The sequence below is a fragment of the Hyaena hyaena genome, unplaced genomic scaffold, assembly GCF_003009895.1.
Source record: "Hyaena hyaena isolate Hyena2069 unplaced genomic scaffold, ASM300989v1 scaffold_224, whole genome shotgun sequence".
Lineage (NCBI taxonomy): Eukaryota > Metazoa > Chordata > Mammalia > Carnivora > Hyaenidae > Hyaena > Hyaena hyaena.
Window position 1 is genome coordinate 308211 of NW_024080854.1, and position 25585 is coordinate 333795.

Genomic DNA, 25585 nt, shown 5'->3' on the forward strand with positions numbered 1-25585 from the left:
GAGTTGAACTCTGGAAAAACTATCACTACTCACTAAATAGTTCATGTCAGTAACAAATGCAATGGACAGTGGATCCTTAGGACTTACTGAATATTTCTAAAATGGAATTTTACTGTCCATAAAAGGATTTATATTTGTTTTGCAGATGATAAAAGAATTCTTAACAGTTCCTGAATAATAATTGAGTAAAACCGCTTAAAAAAAAAAAAGCTAATTTTAAAAAAAGACTCTTGTTTGAGTACCAATGTTTAACAGTTTTGTTAAATAATCAAGTCTTAAGTTTTTTTAATGTTAATTTTATTTTAGAGAGGGAGCGAGAACGAGTAGGGGAGAGAGCGTGAGAGAGAAAGAATCTTAAGTAGGCTCCACATTCAGCGAGGAGTCGACCCCACAACCCTAGGATGAGGACCTGCGCCACAATTGAGTTGGATGCTCACCAACTGAGCCAGTCAGGTACCCCAAAACTCTATGTATTAATAAATATTATTTGAGTCCTGGACTCCCACAATCTGCCGCTTGCTCAGTCAAATGCCATATTCATGAAATATCCCTAGGTCTTAGAAAGCTGTATCCCTAACTTCTAGTAGGTCTGTCACGTGTTAGATGGACTAGAGCATTTGTTCATCAAATAAATGATAAGAATTCAAGTAGCTGACAGAGAAAAAAACCTAAACCTTAATATGTATCATAAACAAATTGGACTTTGCATATAAAAACTTTAAAAATAAATCCCCCAATCTTTGTGAGAAAACCCTTGGAAATTCCTCAGACAGAATTCTGGCCTAGAATGAGAGTATGATTCTCATTTACTTAATCTCACTATTACTCTCAATGTCACGGTAAACACTTAATACAACCCATTTTATCACACAGATAATCACCCTAGAATAGTTTCTCAACAGCAGCACCAATGACATTGTGGACCTTACAGTTCTTTGCTGCCGGGGAGCTGCCCCACTCATTGTAGGCTGTTTAGTAGCATTCCCGCACAGCTATGACAACCACAACGTGTCTCCAGACACTGCAAAATGTCCCTGGGAGGCAGCATCAGCCCTGGCTGAGGGCCACTGACCTGGAGAGAATATTCTAACTACAGAATTCTGATAGAGACAATAGCCTAAACATTTTTTCCCAGTAATAATATACATGCCTTCAAATAATGGTCTTACATACTTTCTCCAGCAACGTTTATAACAAATTATATCCAAAAATAAAGTTTAAGATAGTAAACACTAAAAACTGGATTTTTTTTTTTTAATTTTTTAAATGTTTTATTTATTTCTGAGAGAGAGAGAGAGAGAGTGTGAGCAGGGGAGGGTCAGAGACAGAGGGAGACACAGAATCCGAAGCAGGCTCCAGGCTCTGAGCTGTCAGCACAGAGCCCGACACGGGGCTCAAACCCACGAAACGTGAGATCATGACGTCAGCCTAAGTCGGATGCTTAACTGACTGAGCCACCCAAGCACCCCTGAATTTATTTATTTTTTAATGGTTTTTTATTTTTGAGAGAGAGTTAGAGCACGAGCAGGGGAGGGGCATGAAGAGGGAGGGACACAGAATTCAAAGTAGGCTCCAACCTATGAGCACTGAGGGGCTTGAACCCATGAGCTGAAGTTGGTGCTTAACTGACTGAGCCACCCAGGCACCCCTAAAAACTGGATTTATTCCATGAAAGCTACTAAATATTAAAGTTTGGTGCAACAGGGCCCTGTTTTTAAACAAATATCACTAATTTGCTATCACTGTATTTTCTGCTGAAGGACAAGAAAAGGCAACCCAATCAGGCCTGGGGCTTTAAAATATACCTGTCAAAAAAAATAGTTTTATGGCAGAAAAAGCCTGCTCTAAGGTTCAAGAAAGTTTTAAGGTCTCTTCTATCTTTGAAATACCTGACTACCCAGTTCCCGGGAATAGCAAGCATAATTATGTAATGATGTGTTCTATTCTCATTACTATACCAGGGAGCATGTGTGTAAATCTTATACGGATTTTTATATAAATAATGGGATAAATGTGTCACTTCTTCAGCGGTACAGAAAATCTGCTATGGTCCTGAGATGATATATTCAAATATTGTATTAAGTCAAAATTTAACAACAAAACAAACTACAAAAGCTAGTTTCTATGATACCTTCTTTTGCTTACCTTGATAAGATATCTGGTAATATCCCTCCCAGCAATATCTAGTCTCCTGGTAAGGTGAGGGAGAGAAAAGCCTTCATACACTGGACAAATGTGAGTTACACCATCTCCAGAGTCCACCACTACTCCAGTTAATAAACCTGTGTGAGAACCATGAGGTTTTAAATAAAAGCCAAATCAGAAAAATCAAAGCCAGCAAATTTCAAAAGTTAGTACAGAAGCCAACTAGAAACTTCACCAACCAGAATGGTCTAGAAGCATTTACTTTATTGTTTGCTATTCTGCAGCTTACTTCTAATATCTAGACACTAAAGTGAGTATTCTCGCACAAGTCTCTTGTGAGATTCTTAGTCTAATTATGTGCCCTCCCAGGAGATGGGAAGAAATGACTCTGAGACCTAGGAATGAAAAACACAATATGTTCTTAAAGCTAAGCACAATTCTTTTTCTTTCCTATTTAATCTTCATCCCTGAATTCCCTTCAAGTGCAATTTTCTAAAGCACCATGGTAACTTTTATGAAAACCTTTGTGAGAGGTAAATACTACACAAGTTGATAGTGAATCTGTTGAAAATAATGTATTATTTTTTCTCACACATTTAATTATTATTTTTGTCATACATTCAAAACTGTGTTTTGGAAAAATTCCTATTGATACTGGATAGCTAGAACAATTAATCTTGGCTAGCCAAAGAATCACTTCAAGTATTCACCAGAAACCAGAAAGCCAACATCAGTTAAACCTTACAATAAAAGAACAGTAAAGAAGCTGCCATGTTTCCGTATATACTATTTAGTACAAATGACTACACAAGTTACCTTCTGCACTAGGGTTAATGCAGGAAAAAAATATATATAACTTTTTCTAATTCAAATTTTCTAATAGTTAATAGACCATTCAATAATGTTTTTAACCAAAAAAATACCCCTTTTCCTAACTATAGAATATGCAATGTTTATAACGTTCTTAACCATTATATTATCCTTTTCTTATCCCTGAAGAGGCTCTCTCCATTTTTATTTTTTTGAGAGTAAGAGAGAGGAAGCATGCGCATGCGTGTGCATAAACAAGGGATGGGCAGAGGGAGACAGAGAATCTTAAGCAGGCTCCATGCCCAGTGCAGAGCCCCACACGGTTCATTCTTAGACCTGAGCCAATATTAAGAGTCAGTGGCTCAAATGACTGAACCACCCAGAAGCCTCTCTCCCTCTCTCTTTTTTTAAATGTTTGTTTATTTATTTTGAGAGCGGGAGAGCATTAGTGGGGAAGGGGGAGAGAGAGGGAGAGACAGAATCCCAAGCAGGCTCCATGCTGTCAGCATAGATTGCACAAACTGTGAGATCATGACCTGAGTTGAAATCCAGAGTCAGATGCTTAACCAACTGAGCCACCCATGTGCCCCATCCCTCTTTCTTAATACAAACTTGAATGTGCTATAAAATTTCATCATAATGATTTGTCTTTGAGTACATTTATTTAATCTACCTCCTTTGGAGGCTGATATAATGTCTCTCCTTGATTGACGGTGGACATAAATCTTCATAAAAAGGTTCAAAAAAAATCATCTATTACCTTTTAACGCTGCATTCCTTTCAACAAGAAAATTCTCATTGAAAAAAAGAGGAATCTACATCATTAATTCAAAAATACTCCCAGTAGCATCAACTAAAGCAGGGATTTACATTATATTTTCCAAACAGACCTTCCCATCCAACTTCTACTTAGTTTTTCACACTCCCACCAGGTTACACACTAGACCTTTCCTGTACAATCTGACCCATTTTCAGTGGCACAGCATTTTGTCACTGGATTACCCATTCCTTCCACTTCAATTCCCATGGATTCTTTAAGGTTCAATCTAGTTCATACCTTTTAATTTACACCTTTCCTGACAACTCTAACCTTCAGATTCCCTAATTCCCTTTATTCTGCTTAGTCCTATGTGTACCGCGTAGTCCAACATAGCTTCCTAACTTATAGCGTCACTTCTCTTATTCACAACCCTTCCAAGGCTCTGAATGCTTCTTCCTACCTTCGCTTTTGTAACTGGCAGCACTAGCCACCTTGAAGGAGAATTTTACTGTGGCTCAAGAGTTCTTTTGATCAGTACTGGACTATCATTTCTCAAACTAAGGAGTCAACAGTTAAACAAAAATGGTTAAGTATCAGGAATTAAGTGAGGGCATCTTCTGATTGGACGCAAACAAATTTATGAATATTGCTAGAAAAATCCATTAAGGTCAATTGTATTTATTCAAATACAGTTCAAACAAAAATTCATTTCAGCAGAATTGTCCCATCCTCACCCCCTCAATGAAACTATTATCACCAGTTTCAAAGCTTAGATTCAAAATTTTTAGTATCTATTTTTTCCAATATATTTTCTAAAATTTATTTTTCTAAAAATGAAATAAAATTACCTGGATATAAACACTCCTTGTAAAGTATCAAGTAATTTTTAATTTCTTCCTCAAAGGAAAAATTATTCACAGCTGGACTGTAATCACCTTAAGGTCAAGAAGACTGGGACACCTGAGTGGCTCAGTCAGCTGAGCATCCGACCTGGGCTCAGGTCAAGATCTCACAGTTCCTGAGTTAGAGCCCCATGTAGGGCTCTGTGCTGACAGCTTGGAGCCTGAAGCCTGCTTCAGATTCTGTCTCCCTCTCTCTCTGCCCCTCCCCAGCTTGTACTCTGTGTCTCTCAAAAATAAATAAATATTAAGAAAATAATCTTAAAAAACCCCAAAAAACAAAAGGTCAAGAAGACCATGTCCAGCTTACTCACTGCTATATCCTCTGCAGTAAACAGAGTGCAAGGTACATTACACTTAGTGAATGAACAAAGCTTCTTTAAAAATTTAATTCCCCTAAGTAACTATTTTCTAAGAATCTCTATGTAGTACAGAAGACAGGTTAATAAGCCAATATGTATTTTCACAAGCTGATTTTTACTAAATATGTATAAAATTAGATGGAACACCATGATATTAAAAAGAGTTTTCTAAGTACTATGTCATATACACAGCTAGCTATTAAGGCTGGAGACTTAGCTCAGGTGTCTTCTTCAGAAACCTTCTCTGACATGCCGAATTAAAATCTGTCTCACTATCTTTTTCCCCATTAGACTCCATTTTCTTTGCAGGCATCTTCACATTTTAAGTAGCTAACAGACTGCGTGGCACATATTTGACAGTCCCACAAATTCTTCGTAAGAACATCAGAACATCAAAGAGCTCTCCACACATGGCCAACTTTTATTCTCAATAAAAAGGAAGTCAGTTACTAACGGCAGCACCAAGAAAACATAAAAGTTAGGAAGGCACTGCCAAGTGTCTACTCTCTACTTTGTATTTAATCTACCATGGATAAGGCAAGCGTGGTCTTTACTCACTTTTTTGGATCTCTGTATTTTTTTTTTTTAACTCTACCAATTCTAAGGACAAACTCCATGTTCTTTTTCCACTGCACAAAAAGATGTTATTTTAATATAGTCTAAAAGAGGGAACCTCCTATTTCTTAAAAATTGAGTTCTCTTTTTACCTCAGGTCCTTCATTGTTTAATGGAGAAAATAACAATGTATGTGATATTTTGACAAATTTTAGAAATTATGAAAATATTTGAATATTTGAAAATAATTGAATAAATCTATAAATATTGGGCTTTTCTGGGATTCCAAACTTATTGAAAAATCAAATTCCTGTGACATAAAATGCACTTAATGTCTGAATTGTTGTTCTAAAAATTAAGTTTCACTTACCTTGAGCATACAAAGTCAGAACCGCCTGGATAGCTACATACACACCAGAAAACTGGTAAGTTTCAAACATTACCTGAAAATGCAAAAAGAAAAAAAGAAAGAAATCATGGTATTTAGAAGTTACGTAATGAATATTTGTGCTTTCTTGACTGTCATAGAGTGGATTAGTTGCCAAAATAGAATCAAGGGACCGAGAAGAGTCCATTCTCCTCAGGTATCACAGAGCTCCAATGCTGGGAACAGATGTCTGGATAAATACTGAGTCCTCAAGCATTTCAAAAGTGCAACAAAGCAAAGGTTTTTAAAAATTTTATTTGAAAGAGAGAGGGGCGCCTGGGTGGCTTAGTCGGTTAAGCGTCCGACTTTCGCTTAGGTCATGATCTCGCGGTTCGTGGGTTCGAGCCCCGCGTCGGGCTCTGTGCTGACTGCCAGCTCAGAGCCTGGAGCCTGTTTCAGAGTCTGTGACTCCCTCTCTCTCTGACCCTCCCCTGCTCACGCTGTCTTTCTCTCTCTCTCCTAGAAATAATTAAAAATATTAAAAAAAAAATTAAAAAAAAAATTTTATTTGAAAGAGAGAAAGAGCACAGATGGGGGAGGGGCACAAAGAGAGGGAGAGAGAGAGGCAATCCTCCACAGTGAGCCATTTGACATGGGGTTCGAACCCACAAACCATGAGATCATGCCCTGAGCTGAAATCAAGAGTCAGGCACTTAACCCACTGAGGCACCCAGGAGCCCCAAAGCAAAGAATTTTGAGTGTTTTAGTTAATGGCTAATTAGAGTGGAAGAAAGAGTTCTGCACTTAAACAAGCCTTTCTTAATGTCCCTTAGTGGAAGTATATTTTATTTTTAAAATTTTTATTTAGACTTTAGTTAGTTAACATACAGTGCAATACTGGTTTCAGGAGTAGAATTCAGTGATTCATCATGGAAATATCTTTTAATTCAAAGACAAACTACAGAAATTGCTTAACTGCTGAACCTCCCCCTTGATTTCTCTCCTCTAAGCTGATCCAAGACTGTGGCTCTACCTCCAGCAGTTAAAAAAAAGAAAAAAAGCAGAAGAAGGTAGGTAGTAAAACAGTAGGGCAGAGAGACACAACTGTCTGCAGAATTTCTGAGTGCTGGCAGATACAGGAACTGCCCAGCTGGTACGCCCACCCTCCCAGCTTGAGCCCTGGCTGTGGCGCCTCTCCGCAGAGCTATGCTGCGGGGAGGAGCTTCCTCACTTCCTCTGGTCACAACCATGCTCATTCTCTGTAGTCCAGGTGGGCTGGGAATACCCTGCAGACTTGTCATCTACCATGAGCACTCCTTGACTGGCACGGCTGACTACCAGTCTGCAAATCTAGATACTCCGAAATTTTATAACTGATCGCTATGAGACTTATACAGGATTTAAATGCTGTAACTCTGAAACACATATTCATCAATTAAGCAACTAGATATTCTAAACAGTATTCTATTCCATCATCCTTTATTCCCCTCCACAGAGAAGAAAGTGGAAGAGTGAAATTGTATTTGCATTTGTCACCCTGAAAGTCCATTAGAATTTGTTTTTATCAGAAGGATGATGAAAAAGTATTTGTAGTACTAAATCAGCTTTCCGGATGGGATTAAAGTAGGCATTATCAGTCACAGCTAAATTTGCACCAACAATTAAAAAAGAATATTAAAATAGGTGAGACCTTACAGCACAGTGAGACCAATTCTTGTCATTCTTGCAGATTTAAACAAAAACAAAAACAAAACTACATGTCCTGGTCAAATAGCTAGCTAGTGCAAGAGGCATCCAGGTATAATGTCATCTCCCTAATTTTTCATCTGATCTGAACAAAAACTTGGTTTTCATTCTGACATTGTGTTGCTTTCCTTTTTTTTTTTTTTTTTTTTATTTCTAGGAGAGAGAGAGAGACAGCGTGAGCAGGGGAGGGTCAGAGAGAGAGGGAGTCACAGACTGAAACAGGCTCCAGGCTCTGAGCTGGCAGTCAGCACAAGCCCGACATGGGGCTCGAACCCACGAACAGTGAGATCATGACCTAAGCAAAAGTCAGACGCCCAACCGACTAAGCCACCCAGGTGCCCCTGTGTTGCTTTCCTAAAGAGGTTTTCATGTTTAGGAATCATTCGGTTTAATGCAAAAATACCTCTACTCTGATTTTACAATGCACTGCTAAAAATAAATACCAATGACACATGACTACTTATACATCACAAAGTATTAACAGTTGTAAGCCATAAAGAAATGAGAGGGATTCCGTAACTAAAAACCAGGATCTTAAAATTTTAAAGCACTTAATATGAGACTTAAATTTCTATCCAGAATTTAAAAATACTGTGTTACAACAATCTCTTTTGAAATCCTTCCAAAATTTCCAACAACATCTAAACATGGTCATGGAGCAAAACAAAATATTTACAGTAAGCAGTGTCTGCAAAGCTCCTAAAACAGAAATAATTATTGCCAGTTTCTATCTCATATACAACAAAAAACAAAGACAATTTCTACCTCATATATAAGCAACTATAATGAGACAGCCTTGAAAAGTTACTTATCTAAACTATGAAGAATGCAGACTTCTTGCTCTCGATGTCTGCTCCTTCAGAGACCTTCAGTCTGCTCCCACTAGCTTCCCTCTCCTTAGTACTTAGACTTCTCACCACTGTCTGATCTCTCTTCCCTGGTGAATGGATTATCTATATCCTGATGACTTCCAGGTTTCTAGTCTAGCCTCAGACTTTTTTTCTGAACTTGATCTTTTTTATAGACTTCTCCTATATGAAAGTAGAGCATTCCTATGAAAATATTTGGTAAAGCTGAAATGTTGTGTATCAAAGAAGCAAGGACCATTAATTTATATGGAAATTAATTTATATGAGTGCTCCCAGACCCCAAAATAACCTCTTTTAGGCTTTTCTGCTAGCTCAGGGCACATCTTCCTAATGGATGCACAAAATAAAATGAGATAAAGCACAGACGCTCACAGGCACAGTTCAAAGCCCTGGCACCTTCATACTCAGATGCTGAGTTTGGTCCTGGGGACCCAGCTTGGCAGCACCACTCACGTGCTCCAGGTACACACTGCCTCTGTAACAGCTTGGTGCAAAATCAATGCTGAATCCAATTTTCGCTTTTCCCTCTTTTTCATAGAAGTGAAAATCTTCAGACTTCGTTCAGTTAGCAAAAACAGGTACTAACATATCTCTTTGTTAAAAAGCAAAGTGGCATAACATGAGCTTTTGAAAAGTGGGGGATACCTCTAATTATCTACCTGACTGACATTTCTGACCAGATGTCTAATGAAGGCCCAGCATGTCCAAAACTGAACTCTTGATCCTTCTCCCCCAAATCCTGTTCTACTTATTTCATCTTCTCCTACGTCAGTTGATGGTAACATCATCCTCCAGGTGCCCAAGACAAAACCTTTGAAGTCATCCCTGATTCTCCTATTACCCATATTTATTAATTGCATTAGAACATGCTTTGGCCCTACCTTCAAAAAAGATACATAATCTGGCCACTTCTCATGACTTTCACTGCTCATACCCTAATCCTAACCATCACTGTCTTCTGCCTAGATAACTGAAAGCCTTTAAACTGGTCTGTCTTCCACTCTATTCTCCTTATGGGTCTACTCATAACCCAGCACCCACAGAAACCTAAATCTGAGCATGTCCCTTCAGTGTAACAGCCCTTCATTTCACTTGGAATAAAAGAATGATTCCCTTTAAGGGCCTGCAAGGACCTATATGATCTGGCCCCATTACTTCTCTGACCTCATCCCCTGTTGCTCTACCATACGGGCTTCTTTGCTGACTCTCTAAAATACCAGGCTTATTCCCATTTTAAGACCTTCACATTGGCTACTTCCTTTGCTGGAATGCCTCCCCCCCCCCCCACCCCCATATGCTGGCTGATTCCCTTACTCTTTGTTTTAAACATCAGCTTTTCAGGGAAGCCTACTCCCACACCCTGTGAAAAATGTAACCTCCCACAACTTCCCCACATTTAGTATCTATTATTTCTAACAAACCATTCAATTAACTCACTTTGGTGGGGGGGGGGGGGGTAGTCCCCTGCCAGAATAGAAGTTCCATGGCAGCAGGGTTTTGTTTACTGATACATCCTACTTAGAAATAATGACTAGTTAGGTGCTCAATAAATAGGATCTGGGGTAAACAATTATTTTTATTCCCTTTATCCTGTATTAAAAAATCTTTTTTATCATGTTTATTTTTGGGGGAGAGAGCGAGAAAGAAAGAGAGGGCAAGCTGTAAGCACAGAGCCTGATGTGGGGCTTGAACTACAAACCACGAAATCACCACCTGAGCCGAAGTTGGGCATTCAACCAACTGAGCCACCCAGGCGCCCCTATTTCTTTTATCCTTTAACTACAATGGTAAGATAAAAGAAAGAGCATTTGCTTTAACACCACATCACAGAAACACATATATACACATCCAATCTAAACTTACCTCTACAATCTTCTCTCTGTTTTTGGTTGGGTTCATGGGAGGTTCTGTGAGTAAGATTTTACAATTTCTGGTATCTATGTTAAGTTTCTCTGGTCCAAATGTATAGTCCCACAGGTGTTTCATATCATCCCAATTTCGCACTATGCCATTTTCCATGGGGTAGTTAACTTCTAACATTGAGCGTAATTCACTTGCCTCATCACCAACCATAAGATCCTAGAAAATTATAATATCAAAGCTTTAGTCCAAATTTTTGCATAAAATATCTTCAGAAAATTACATTCCCATGATATTTTGGAAAACTTGGGAATAATTAATTTTAATCTTTCTGGCACTTTCAGATAAAGTTCTTCATTCCACAAGTTTAAAAAATCTTTTCTTTCAAGAACAATGCCTTGGAAAGTTTAATCATGAATAATAAATTTTTATGTACAACGTGGTTTAAATCAATAAATGGACCTTACCTTTAATACATATGTTTCCAAAAGAAGAGCATTAGCACAAATAAACCCCATATTTTCATATTTTGGAGGGTTTTGTATGAGGTTTCATCTGTTTCTTTTGCTCAAATGTTCAAAAAATAAGGCCTGTGATATGTGAAATAGCACATCAGGGAAAAAAGACGTGTAGAAAAATGCTCAATGCATGCAGCACAGTTCTTCGTACTAAATATCGAAATGGTATGGGTAAATGATATGTTTTAATGGACTATAAAGCATAATGAAAGAAGTTAAAAATTAAATGATTCTTTACTATACTGTAATAATGCAGATATGCACCACATAACTTGCAAATTTCACAAATTTCTACCTCCATATACCTTAGTTAGAACTGAAATCAAGTTTCTATATATGCCTCACCAAGATCAATGAAAATTTGCAGAGATATAAAAAAATTAACATGGGGGAAACAATTTTTAAAAGTTATCTCATGAGCAATATTTTCAGTCTTAAAGTATAATACTGGAAAACTATGCAATCACACATGAAGCGGAGTACTCACAAGTCTTGTCTCCAATGAGAGCAAACTTAAGATGACCCACATTTGAAAAGTCAAGTTTTGTATGCATAATAAAGCTAGTGATGTCCTAGAATTTAAGCTTATTTTAGAAATCAGCTGGTCAAGATATTAAATAATCCTGATTTCTACATATACTGATGAATCCAATAAAAATAACCTCAGAAATAGCTACTATTTGCTACAACACCTTAAGTTTAAAACATGAGGAAATGAAAGGAAACATTAAAATTAACATAAATGTCTCAAAATGAGGTTTAAATATATAGAAGTTTAAAATTTTTTAAAATAATAATTAAAGAAAAAGAGGTGAAGTCTCGAAAAAAGATTTCTGGAAAATCCACTGAAAGCAACAATAAAAAGGAAAAACAGAGTTAAAGCAGATGCTAGAAATGTTCACTAAAACTTCTCTGTTGCAACTAATTTCTTATAAAGTTAATTTACCATAACTTAATCAAATTTCTTAAATATTAACTGTTTAAATCATCTGATAGGAAAATGCAAAACTAAAAATCTGTATCTGTGAATTCTAGTCAATGACATGCATATGTTGAATTAATTAGGGAGAAGTACATGGATACTTTGAAATACATCAAAAAACGAGATAGACTGATGGAGAGATGACTAAATATGTGATATGTCAGTAAAGTAAATATTAATGTCAGAATCTAGGCGATGGGTATACGGGTTTCACTGTAAATTCTTTCAACTTTCCTATACATTCTCAACACTTCTTAATAAAACGTTAAGGGGGAAATCTGTACCTACAAGAACATATGTTACTATTGACCATTAACAAATATAATACACAATTTTCGTACTTTCCTCTAGAATATATCTTTCTACGTAGTGTACAAAGTTAATAAATTAATTAGATGGCTTACATAATCAGTATACATTCACAATTATAGTTGAAAAAATTTAGAATAGGTCTGATCTGATTTCATCAGAATATTTACTTTTTTTTCCATGTAGGAATAGGGATTTACATATGTCTGACCCAACACCAACTCAAAATTAAAGCCTCATCTATCTACTTCTAGAACCTATACACTATAAAGAATTAACTGAAACATCTGGCATTGAACATTTTACCATTCTTCTGAACAAAGAAATGGGACAGTTAAAATGGAAAACAGGTGTTAACCAATTAAATTAGTACACAAATTTTTAAGTAGATCAAGTACCTAATTCAAAATTTATCTCTATCTAAAAATTTTAATTAAAAATATCCTAAAACGTATAATCATCCCTAGAACATTTCCAAAAAGTACTTCCAAAAACTACAAATGCCAAGAGCTTTATATAACTTGCTCTCATACCTCAGACCCTTAGATTTTGACCACCCATCTCCTCACTGGACTTCAAGCCTAAACTATCACCTATTACCTGAAAGAATGAGAAACCACAGTAACTGTCAGAGATGCTGTTTCAAAGGCATTTATATTTTACGAAAAGCAGGCAGTGTAGTTTATATTTGCCAAGAATTATTTTGAACAATGTCACTTCAAATTGGAAAACAGAGTGAACACACTTTAAAACCAAAGTCTTTGTCAAAGCTGCTCACAAATAATATCAAAAACAGACAAACCTGAAAATACCTACTACTGATGCACTTAAGAACTATCACAGAAAAATGTATTAAAAGAGTGAATCGTCTGGGATGCGCCCAGCTCGAGTTCAAAAGAAAAAGGAGCCACACAATGATATTTATTTAGGGGGAGGATCCATTGTTTATGGAAAAGTCTTATAAGACTTTCACATTTTTCTTATTTATCCTGAGGTAACGTTGGAAAATCTGCTCATCGATAAAATGGTATAGGAAACAAGTCAATCTCTTTACCTCCTCTTTTACTATTTATAGTTCATTTGCATATTAAAACTGTACTCAGTTTATTAAATATATGCTACCAAACTGGATGCAAATATATAGAGACTATGATAGGCAATGTTCAATTTAACACTGACCAATAAAATAGATTTATCCAAATGTAACAACTTCACCCCAAGTCTCTGGATCATACATATCCTAAATAAAGCGACTTGGCTTCTAATATTATGCACACCACATTCCATTTTAATTATAACATTCATCTACAAGAAACACAAGGAAAACAATTCAAAACTATGTTAGTAATTAGTTCTGGTTTGGACCATTGTATGCAATCAGGAAAGTACAGGACTTAATTAGTTGCTACCCAATTGAAGCAATGAAAAAGGTTAAAAATCAAAGTACTTAAAATTAAAATATGGAATTACCCCCCTCCCCAATACTACAGGGACACAAAACAACAACTACTGTCCCATCAAGCAAAAGTGGAAAACAAACAGAGAGCATGTGTGTAACCTCACTTACCATCTTTTTGTTATTCTACTTCAACAGGTCAAGAAAGGTGAAGAGAGAGAAGGTAGAAGTAAGAGTCAGAAAAGGCCTAAATAAAATCCTCACTGAAATTTTTAAACATAACAAGCAATAGAGACAAATTAGGTAGAGGTCAGATGCAGTACTATATTTTACGGAGTTAATAATTAGGGCCAAAGTAACATGGACAGTTATCACTCCTGAATGAAAATTAACTCAATAAACAATTTAAATTTCCAGTTTTTAGTCTATCACCACATTTTAGCTAACAAAACACAGAAAGTATAAGTCAATCCACTAGGCATAGGATTTCCAAAAAGTCAAGTTTCTTTAATTCTTTACTGAATTTAAGAATCTTAAATAAGGAAAATAAATGATAACAGAAAAGGTCTAGCTGAGTAGGTAAAAGGTGAGTTTAGAATGCTTTTACCAAGCTCTAGTAGTCCAGTTAAATCTGACACGGATTTCTTTTACTATTTTCTACTGGAAGAACAAATTAACTTGAGAGACTTAAAAGACTGAGCAGATTGAACCAAACTGAGCCAACAGAACACAGAATAACAAACCATACAAGCAAATGCTACTGGGGAATTCCTTAGCAAAAATGTCATAGAATACAGACTAGTTTCATTTCTATCACTTGGCCTTAAAAAGCAAGAAAGTGGGAGTGAAAAGATATGTAATTATGTCTGCCATGTTAGAGAATAAACATAGTTATACATGATGTATCTTTACACCTCAAAAATGTTATTATCCATAGAGTATATAAAAAGACCTTCTTTAAAAGCCTAATACTGAATAAAAAGCGTGACTTCCAACTTCATTAAAAAAGTTTGTCCTTATCGCTGTTATCAGTTAAATTTTAAGTGGTTCATTTAAGATTAAATGCAATCAGAATGAAAGGCACTCCCCAAAAGAGAATAAGGTATACCCTAAATTTCCCAAAAGAAAAGACCTTGGAAAAAAAAAATTATCATATTGAATGTTCCGAAAATAACAAAACAAGAGGCCAGAATCATTCATTATTTTAAGCCTTTAAAAATTTAACACAGAACCTAAGTTTCAGTTGGTATTTTTATTTACTGTGTAACTCAATTCTCTAGTAACAAGGGCAGAGAGCTACCAAGTAGCTAATCTCTACTAGCTATTACCACCTTCCTCGATACCTCAAACAAATGTCCCAAAGAGGTACACCCTAACTCCTATTTCAAATGACTCATAATCTAACTGAAGTTTTGCCAAAGACTGCCCAGACAGGACCAACAATGCTACCTTGTTCATAAATCATTCAGTAAATGGGCCCCTAAATTTGACTGCATTTTTTATAATCAGATCCTTAGGCCACCTTAAGAATTTAAGTATTGGTGACCAATGACCTTCTGATTGTTCTATTTTGCTTTCTTTTTTTAAATATTGTTAACTCCCCTTGATTTCCAATCCTTTGAATACGGAGAAAAGTCTATCATCCTTAATGTCCAGTCTCTCATGTTAAGTACAGTGAGTAGGCAATGACAACTTTTCCTCCTCTCTCCTCATGGGAAGATAAATAATGCAAGGCCAAATAAAGACTTGCAGGGCTTCCTCCTGCACATTATGGAAGTCAGTTATTTTATCAGTGAAAAAGTGAAAAATTGATATGCTATGTTTTCCAGACTAGCTAGATTAATAAGTAGGAAGATCAGGCCATGAGAACATGAAAAGTCTTAGGTCCCAAATAGACACTAACATATAATGAAAAATATATGGAACTGAAAGACATAAAAATACCAGGCTGATTTCTTTTAGACATTATATGTAATGGAACTATAAGTCACTAATATAATACTCACATCAATATAAGAATCTTATTAAGAGTTTACTCCATTCAGAGTAATGGCATCAGCGATACTTAAAGTCAGCATTCAGGTTTTGTGCCTTTCTTCAAGTGTTGATATAAATTAAAAATACAAGAAACTCAGCCCTTCTTCTTTGCTTTTCATGGCATCATATCTTAAAACTACTTAATTCAAAGAACCCCTCACAAGTTTTTATCCTCATTTATCAATAAATCAAATATTACCTTGATTTCAATGTTTCCCACTTTGGTGGTTGATCTGATAATAGGTCTGCCAACCAAAGCTGGGAAGATGTGTTCTGGAAAGTTAGAGCCTGCATATCCACACTTCACAAACTGGAAGAGAACAGTAAAAGTGGGTTAGTATCAAGGTACTTACTATGTCCATTTAAAACAGCATCTGAGGGACGCCTGGGTGACTCAGTCCCTTAAGCGTCTGACTTTGGCTCAGGGCATGATCTCACAGTTTGTGGGTTCAAGCCCCGAGTTGGGCTCTGTGCTGACAGCTCAGAGCCTAGAGGCTGCTTCTGATTCTGTGTCTCCCTCTTCTCTCTGACCCTCCCCCACACTCTCTCTCTCAAAAATAAATATTAAAAAATTAAAAAAGAATAAAGAACAAAAATAAAAACAGTATCGCATCTGAAAAATATCACTTTGCACTTATACAATATTTTAAACTTTTGGTGCTTTCAAATTATCCAAAATAGTCACCCAATCTATCATATCTTCCTTTTATTTCCTTTATGGCAGTAACTACTTCCAGAGCTCATGTTTATTTACCAGTTAACTGCTTAATTAGCGCTTATGTCTCCCTAGTACAGGGAAAGTCTCAGGAAAGCAGGGAGCTTAAGGTGAGGAGTTCATGGTAGAGCCCAATGACTCAAAGATATCTCAGCACACAGTGGGCACACAAGCGGGAAATGGGACAGATTGACTCAACAAATGCTAAGAATTTTTTTTAAAGAGAAATATTAGAAACTGAACAGAACTAAACCTTCAATTCTTTTTTTTTTTTTTTTTTTAGTTTATTTATGTTGAGAGAGAGTGTAAGGGGTGAGGGTACAGAGAGAGAAGGAGAGAGAGAATCCTAAGCAGGCTATGAACTGTCAGCACAGAGCCCACCTCAGGGCTCAATGTCACAAACTGTGAGACCATGAACTGAGCTGAATTCAAGAGTCGGACGCCGACTAGCCACCAAGGTGCCCCCTGACGCTACAATTCTAAAGCAGGCTTTCATTCATCTTTGGCAATTCACTTAAGCAATATTTATCAAAATGGGGTGGGGGGGAATGGTATCTGGACTAGCATCATGTTAAAATTAACATTAGGCATTTTTTTTTTTTACCATTTATATTGTCATATTTAGATGGTTAGTAATACCAGGTAACATAGTTTTATATTCAGGCAATGTACCCCTTCAATGAAGGCATTACACTGACTCTGATAATGCTTCATAAGAAACTGATATACTAGGAGATTTACCAACTACAGTAAAACTGAAAATAGAACCAAGGTTTTTTGTTGTTTTGTTTTTTATTTTATTTTATTTTATTTATTTATTTTTTTTTTAATTTATTTCTAGGAGAGAGAGAGAGACAGCATGAACAGGGGAGGGTCAGAGAGAGAGGGAGACACAGACTCTGAAATAGGCTCCAGGCTCTGAGCTGGCAGTCAGCACAGAGCCCGACGCGGGGCTCGANTGTACAATCTATACTGCTATCACCGAGTTTACAAGGTTTATTGATCTTCTCCAAGGTCAATAGCTTTGTTGATTTTCTTAATTGTTTTTATTTTCTTTCCTTTTTTTTTAAATGTTTTTATTTATTTCTAGGAGATTGAGAGAGAGACAGTGTGAGCAGGGGAGGGTCAGAGAGAGAGGGAGACACAGACTCTGAAATAGGCTCCAGGCTCTGAGCTGGCAGTCAGCACAGAGCCCGACGCGGGGCTCGAACCCACGAACCGCGAGATCATGACCTAAGCGAAAGTCGGACGCTTAACCGACTAAGCCACCCAGGTGCCCCTGTTTTTTATTTTAGAGAGAGTGAGTGCAAGCAGGGAGAGGGGCAGAGGAAGAGAGAGAGAGAATCTTAAGCAGGCTGTCCACACTCGGTGCAGAGCCTGACCCAAGCCTCAATCCCACGACCCTGGGATCATGACCTGAGACGAAATCCAGAGTCAGACGCTCGACTGAGCCACCCAGCACCCTGAACCAAGGGTTTTTAATTCTTACACCAATAATATAGTCAGCACAGTCTTACTTTTAAGAAGTAAGCAGGCTTCAGACTCTGAGCTGTCAGCACAGAGCCCAACACGGGGCTCAAACCCACAAACCGGTGAGATCACGACCTGAGCCGAAGTCGGACATTCAATCGACTGAACCACCCAGGCACCCTTGTACAAGGATCTTTTGTGTCTATTGATGAATCCCAAGTGCCTAGAACAGTGTCTGGCATATAGGTAAGTGCATACTATATAACTGATCAATAAAAGTTAGAAGTTTTGCTGTTGTTTTGAGAGAATGACACTGTGATTTTTTTTTTTAATGTTTATTTATTTATTTTGAGAGAGAGCCAAGCAGGGGAGGGACAGAGGTAGAGAGAGAGAGAGAACCCCATGCACAGAGCCCAAAGCAGGGCTCAATCTCATGAACCATGAGATCATGACCTGAGCCAAAACCAAGAGTTGGATGCTTAACTGACTAAGACACTCAGGTGCCCCATGTGATTACTTTTTAATACAGAGCATATGTTTCATATTGAGAAAAAGAGCAATGTTCATGGCTCCAGGCACTATATTCTCTGAGAAGAATTAAAGAGAAAAACAGTATCTGAATGTGACACATGACAGCAATAACAAAAAGACTGACAGAAACTTTTAACCTACCCCTTGACAGAAAGCTACTATCTACAAGGAACAGTTTCTTTTTTTAATGTTTTTTTGTTTATTTTTGAGAGAGAAATAGAGACAGCATGAGCAGGGGAAGGTCAGAGAGAGAAGGAGACACAGAATCCGAAGACAGGCTCCAGGCTCTGAGCTGGCTGTCAGCACAGAGCCTGATGCAGGGCTCAAACCCACGAACTGTGAGATCATGACCTGAGCCAAAGTCGGACGCTCAACCAACTGAGCCACCCAGGCGCCCTTCTACAAGGAACAGTTTTATTTGATGGTGGTAAAAGTTAGCAACTTAAACTTACTGACTTTTGACTAACTCCCCAAAATACAGAATTTTCATATTTCAAAATCTCTACAACAACCTTGTTGGAAATTTTGATGAACCACATTTAATTATAAATAGCCTAGAACATTCTGCCATCCAGAATTTCAAGTGAATTGCAAGACATTTATAAATAGAGCTTTTAAAATATGTTAAAGTCATGACTTATGCAAATGAAAGCTATGAAAAATCTGTCTGAAACACCACCTGAATTCCTATCATCTCAGTTCACATTGACACTCTAGAATCTACAGAAAACATACTCTCCATATACATTTTCTTCCAAACCCACAAAACCTAGTCCTGGTCAGTTTAACTCTGAGCCACCAAGGCTGGGGTATTTTTCAGTTATAGATACCCATTTCTTTTTTTCTTTTTAATATAGTTTATTGTCAAGTTGGTTTCCATATAACACCCAGTGCTCATCCCATTAAGTGCCCTCCTCCATGCCCATCACCCATTTTCCCTTCTGCCCCACCCCCCCATCAACCCTCAATTTGTTCTAAGTATTTAAGAGTCTCTTATGGTTTGCCTCCCTCCCTCTCCTTAATTATTTTCCCCCCGCTTCCCTTCCCCTACGGTCCTCTGTCAAGTTTCTTCTGATCCACATGAGTGAAAACTCACTGGAAACAGATACCCATTTCTATAACTCCTTATTAGGATTATCTTTCAAGGCAGTGGTACCATATGATGGCCGAAGGAACAGATTACTTGTTTGCTCATACCTACTTCTCCTCTTGAACAGTGGTTGACAGTGAAGAACTACAATACATTCTTACCCTAAAAGAGTGTTAAACAGAATTCAGTAGTACTAATCCATTTTTCCACAACGTCTTCTCAAATATTTATCAATGTGACCCAGAAGGAATTGGAGAGACAACTGCCACAGAGGAAATGAATAATATCTAGTATTTTCAAGTATATTCAAATTAAGAGGAAAAAAAATAAAACCTCTCACACTCTTCTAAATCATAAACTCTTTTGTCCTTAAGTCAAAATTCAGTTCACTAGATATGAACTGAAACGATATGGAAGGATAGAGAATCTCTTCTCATTATTATTCCAACCATACCCAATTTCTATATAAATAAAATTTGTCATGAGCATCAGATCAGCCCAGTACCTGCACTGGTCATAATTTACCTTATATTTCAAATATAGAAAATAAATACTATGCAGATATTAAATTCTTATGTTTACCTCAGAGTAACAAACAGGTAAAGGACACTGGGTGGGCCAAAAGCGTCCATTCATTTTCACAGAAAATGCTCACTTATATAGGTATGTTTTTAAAGAAATTATAGAATGACTGAAAAAAGAATCAACAAGTTTTTAAGGGCCATCTTCAGCATGTTAAATATAAACAAATGATTTAAGAGAGAAATCATTAAAAACTGGAGGAGGGAGAATGAGCCTGGCATGGGAAATAAATCAAGTCCTGGTGCAGGGGGGAGGCTGTGAAGGTTGACATGCCTCCCCTCTCTGAGCTACACATACTCAGAAACATGCAATGTGGCAAAACCATAAATAATCACATTAGTCAACGTTTACTGATTATAAATATTCAGATGGGTGGTTTATATCTTAAAATTCTTTTTTGAGCTTATTTTAAGGGATAAAATAGCTGCCAAGTGACTAATATAAGGAGACCTCCCTGAAATCTGAGACCTTCTCAAACTATAAAAAAGATTGTAAACCTACTTAATTTTGCTTTACAAGAAAAAGGAAATATGGCTTTAATTCAAAGATATCAATCACTTATTAATGAAATTACTTATTCAGCTTAAGCAGTAGCTTACTGGAAACAGATGCTGCCATAGCAACCCAGCTACAGCGTTCCTACAATGTATTAGATACTTGGTCAAAACGGGAATAGCTGCACTCCTTCGCATTATTTCAAATGTGAAAGCATTAATAGCTGTAATAAAAGAACTTAATTAAAATAATCAATTTCTTAATAACATAAAATGAACAGACAATCCAGCGTTTCCCTTCTTGCAAAAAGTCAGTACTTTAAAAAAAATCTAATTCATGATGTGATAAAATGCAAAGAAAATATTTTTTTCTAGACTACTCAATTGGTATCCTTTTAATCCTTGAAATACCTCTCCTACTCTAATCTTTTTAAGACTTGCACTTAGTTCTCTCATTGTGTGCAATAGGCTGTGTTTAAGAAATAGATTTTACCATATATAGTTTCCTCTTCATAGCACTGTGGTTTGAACTGGCTCCCTTACTTGCTACTGAGTCATCAAATGGTAAGAACACGAACAGTATAATGTTCTTTCAAGCAAAAAGGAAGAAAAAAATCCATCTACATTTGCTCTAACAGTACTTTTATTCCCTCAAAAAATAAGCTGGGATTTACAAAGCCTCACTTGGGCTTATTTAATGTGTATTTTTCCTTTATTAATTTAATTTGATGGTGTTGATATATCCATTAATTTAACTGCCTAGTGATTATTTTGATCTTAAACCACCAAAATACTTATTCTGTTCCAAAGCATTTTGCAGAGTGAAGACAAATTTGCTTTTGGTTTGTTTCCACTTCAAGCACTCCTAAGTTCAACATATAAATTAGCATAAATCTGATAAAGCAGTTCATAAACAATAAAAAATCTGAGAGTTATAAATGAAAGCATAATTATTCCAGCACTATAAGCTACTTTGTATCACTAGACTCTAAAACCTGTACCAGTCACACAGTAGGCACAGAAGTCTTCCCTGTCAGTGAGCTATCTCAGTGCTGATGAAATCACCCAACTTCTGGAACAAGGCACATCAGGGGTCTGGGCCAACTCATGAAAGACATCTAAACCTAAGCAGATCTCCAGGCTTTCACCTATCTGGCCGTTTTCAGTGGCTCTATTTAGATGGGAGGTCTAGTTTAGGTCTGAATGGTTATAAAGATGAAATGCATAAGTTATTGGAATCAGATGAGTTTTCTTTCCTCCTCTAGGCTACCCTAATGAGGGAGACCCTGGTCTAGTTGGGAGCTAGTGAGGAAAAGAGGCAGGACCAACATCTGGCATGTGATCCTAAGAACTCATCCACTCTGGGGGCATTCGAATTAGGGCCGACCAGAGGGGTTAAAAAAAATCAACTTCTCAAACAGCCTAAGTTAAAAACTAAAATGTGTAAGAAGCAAGTTGCTTTAGGATAATAACTGTTCACATAAGTTTTTGGAAATCAAATTTGAATTCCTTCTTTAATGTTTAATTGTAGATAACTCACTATAACTTCAGGTACCTAAACAAAATCAAGATGACTATGAAGTATAAGCAGTAAGAAATCTAAAATTTCTGTATTTAGAATCCTCTATGGGACACCTGGGTATCTCAGTCAGTTAAGCATCTGACTTCAGCTGAGGTCATGATCTCATGACTCCTGAGTTCAAGTCCTGCATCAGGCCCTGTGCTGACAACTCAGAGCCTAGATCCTGGAGCCTGTTTCAGATTCTGTGTCTCCCTCTCTTTCTGCCCCTCCCCAGCTCATACTCTGTCCTTCTCTCTCCTTCAAAAATAAACAAACATTTTTAAATAATTTAGAATCCTTTAAATTGTCAGAAATATCACAGCATTCCTAGCTACATATCACACCAGAACTGTTTCCTCATTTGAAGACAATCATGTCTATGGAAAATCTGGAAAAAACATTTTAAATAACTAGAAATATAACACCAAGTACATAAATTTTTGTTCAAATTAACTACATTTTTCCTTTTTGTCATAGTAATTTATCTTCTCTTTTAAGGTACAAGATTCTTTTTTTTTTTTTTAACATTTTATTTATTTCCGAGAGAGAGAGAGAGAGAGAGAGAGAGAGAGAGAGACCGCATAAGCAGGGGAGGGTCAGAGAGAGAGGGAGACACAGAATCTAAAACAGGCTCCAGGCTCTGAGCTAGCTGTCAGGACAGAGCCCAATGCAGGGCTCAAACCCGAGAACCATGAGATCATGACCTAAGACGAAGTCGGATGCTTAACCAACTGAGCCACCCAAGCGCCCTAGTACAAGATTCTTAAATTATGGATTAGCCATAAGATTAATCAATACCATACAATCAGCATTCTAACAAAGGTAAACTAGTCAAATAGTAACATAAATGAACTCAGAGCTAACATTTCTATTCTAATTGAATAACGGAAAAACTCATACACTACAAATACAGGGTTTATTACCCTTCAAAGAGGAGGAATCTATTGAAATACAACTGCTCTGATTTCTAAAAACTTTTTTAATGTTTATTCATTTTTGAGAGATGGAGAGAGACAGAGCACAAGCAGGCGAAGGGCAGAGAGAGAGGGAGACACAGAATCTGAAGCAGGCTTCAGGCTCCGAGCTGTCAGCACCGAGCCCAACACAAGGCTGGAACCCAAGGACCACGAGATCATGACCTGAACCCAAATCGGACCCTTAACCGACTGAGCCACCCAGGCACCCCATGATTTCTAAAGAGAATTATCAGACGTATTTACAAAACAAAATCTTTTAAATTCAATCTTTAAAGCTTTAAATGTGGGGCGCCTGGGTGGCTCAGTCGGTAAAGCCTCTGACTTCAGCTCAGGTCATGAAATCACGGTTCGTGGGTACAAGCCCCGCTCAGGCTCTGTGCTGACAGCTCAGAGTCTGGAGCCTACTTCTGATTCTTTGTCTCCCTCTCTCTGCCCCTTCCCTGCTCATTCTCTGTCTCTGTCTCTCTCAAAAAATAAATTTTAAAAATTATTTAAAAAAATAAAATAAAGCTTTAAATTTAGTTAGAGGTCAATTTGAGACTACAGGGGGAATCAGGTTACTATATTTTTTAAATAAAAGCACCTTCAACTGTGAAAGTAATAAACACTTAAACCCAGTCTCACAAGTAACCACTACGAACATACCTTTCCCTCTAAAACTTTCATGTAGAAGTCTGTGGTCTTACATAAACATATTTAATAAACAACACACAAATGGGATCATTCTAAAACTTTCTCTCAACTTAAATCTTAGACATGTTTGCATAGCAGTGGATCTTTTTTTTTAAGTATGCCATTTTGTATGGATGTACCATTATATGATAACTCTTCTTACTCTCGTGTTTTCAACTTAGTTCATATAAAACTAGTATAGTTATTGCTTATAAAAGTCTGTAGCACCGTAAGGGCAATATTACAGCAGTAAATATCAGCTCCTTTTTCGCCCTCAACAATCCAGTTTCCAAAATGCTTTCAAGTAAATCTTTTTTTTTTCAGGGCACAACATAGTGATTTGACAACTCTATAGGTTATGCTACACTCACCACAAGTGTAGCTACCATTCATTACTGTCTAATGCTATCACAATACCAATGACTATATTCCCTGTGCAGTACCTGTCATCCCCGTGATTTACTCATTCCGTAAGTGGAAGCCTATTTTTTCAATTCCTATGTCACATTCATGGAAAAACGAGAAGAAAAGTCACAAAATATTTCAACTCCAAAATGGTTAGAAATCACTGTAATGTAGGGGGAAATGCTCACTACCGAACTCAACCCGAATAAGTAACATTTCTGTCTCCTAGTGTGCTGTCCTAAGTAAGTTTTCTTTTAGGTGGGGGGTTGAAAGTAACAACTTCCAAATGATTTCTAAATCAGTGTTTTAGCCAGATTTTTATAATCATTTCCCTTTTAGAATCTTAAAGTCTAACATAATCTGTGTTCTGCACCTAAGGAAAAAAAATGAAGTTGGAGAGAATACCAAAACTGATCACTTCCTCTAAGGTCCAAAATTAACACTTGGGCCTTGAAAGGTCCTAGAGCTCCCAATATCAATGGAACATATTGACTCTGAGGGGCTGCACCAGGCGCTGGCCAAACTCCCAGCATGCAGAACAAAAAGTAAATGATGCTCTGCTAAACTCCCCCGCCCCCCCTCCCAAAACTGCGAAAGGGCTGCGGCTCATTGCATGACAGCACTTCCCTTTTTTTTTTTTTTTCTTAAACCCGTTTCCTGCCTCCCGTTCGGTATCTTCAACTAACCAGGAAGAGGAAGGCCTCTTGGTTCTTTCTTTTCTACACAACCAGCGACCCTGGGGAATGGACCCTTCATCGAACAAACCCACCCAGCCTTTTACCCTTCCAGCCCTTTGGCCAAATTGTCCCCGCTCGGGCGCAGAGCCGGCCCCTGCCGGGCAGCTGACTGAATGCCCCTCCAGCGTCGGCCTCGCCCGCCGCCCTGACCCCGAGCCGCGGGGCGGGCAGGCTCGGGGAGACCAGCGCTGGACTGGGTCCGCTAGCTCCCCACGCCCGCAGAGGCCGGAAGCGCTGCCCCGCGCCCCTCATCCCCTGCGGCGCGAGGGCCCAGGGGTGCAACCCGGGACGCCGAGGGCCAGAGCGCCACTAGCACATCCCCACCCGGGCCTGTGGCCACGGCTTCCCCGCCAGGCGCTTACCCCGGTGCCGTTGTCGCACACCACCACCTTCCTGCCCTGGCTGTCCATCGTCTGCCCGGAAGAGAGCCGCCGCCACCGCCGAACGACCTACAGCCCCTGCCGCCCGGCCCTTTCCTCTTCCTCCTCCTTCACAGCCCCTCCTTCAGCCCAACTTTCTTCCCCCAACCGGAAGTCACCGCCCGGCCCCACCCGCTATTTAAGATACAGTCTGCACGGAAGGAGAGGAGGTGGGAGGGAGGAGGCCGAGACTGGCAGCAGTGAGCTCCAATAAGAATAGAGAACTGCTGGGGCCCCGCCTACAACCCCGGCTTCAGCTTCAGTTCCAGCTCAGGCGTGCCGGTTACCGCCCTCCCAGGTTCTTCCTGACTGCTTAT

At 38.1% G+C, this 25585-nt stretch overlaps 1 protein-coding gene across 1 annotated transcript in view; it reads right to left on the reverse strand.

Moving 5' to 3' along the window:
* Positions 1-25367, reverse strand: part of ACTR2 (actin related protein 2) — a 40873-nt gene extending 15506 nt beyond the window's left edge. The window contains exons 1-5 of the mRNA XM_039243151.1: positions 25212-25367; positions 15815-15925; positions 10377-10592; positions 5902-5974; positions 2146-2282 (exon numbers count right to left, since the gene is read on the reverse strand). Coding sequence (XP_039099082.1) covers positions 2146-2282; positions 5902-5974; positions 10377-10592; positions 15815-15925; positions 25212-25259 — 585 coding nt within the window. The 5' untranslated portion in view covers positions 25260-25367. The remainder of the gene's footprint in view (positions 1-2145; positions 2283-5901; positions 5975-10376; positions 10593-15814; positions 15926-25211) is intronic.
* Positions 25368-25585: the final 218 nt, after the last annotated feature.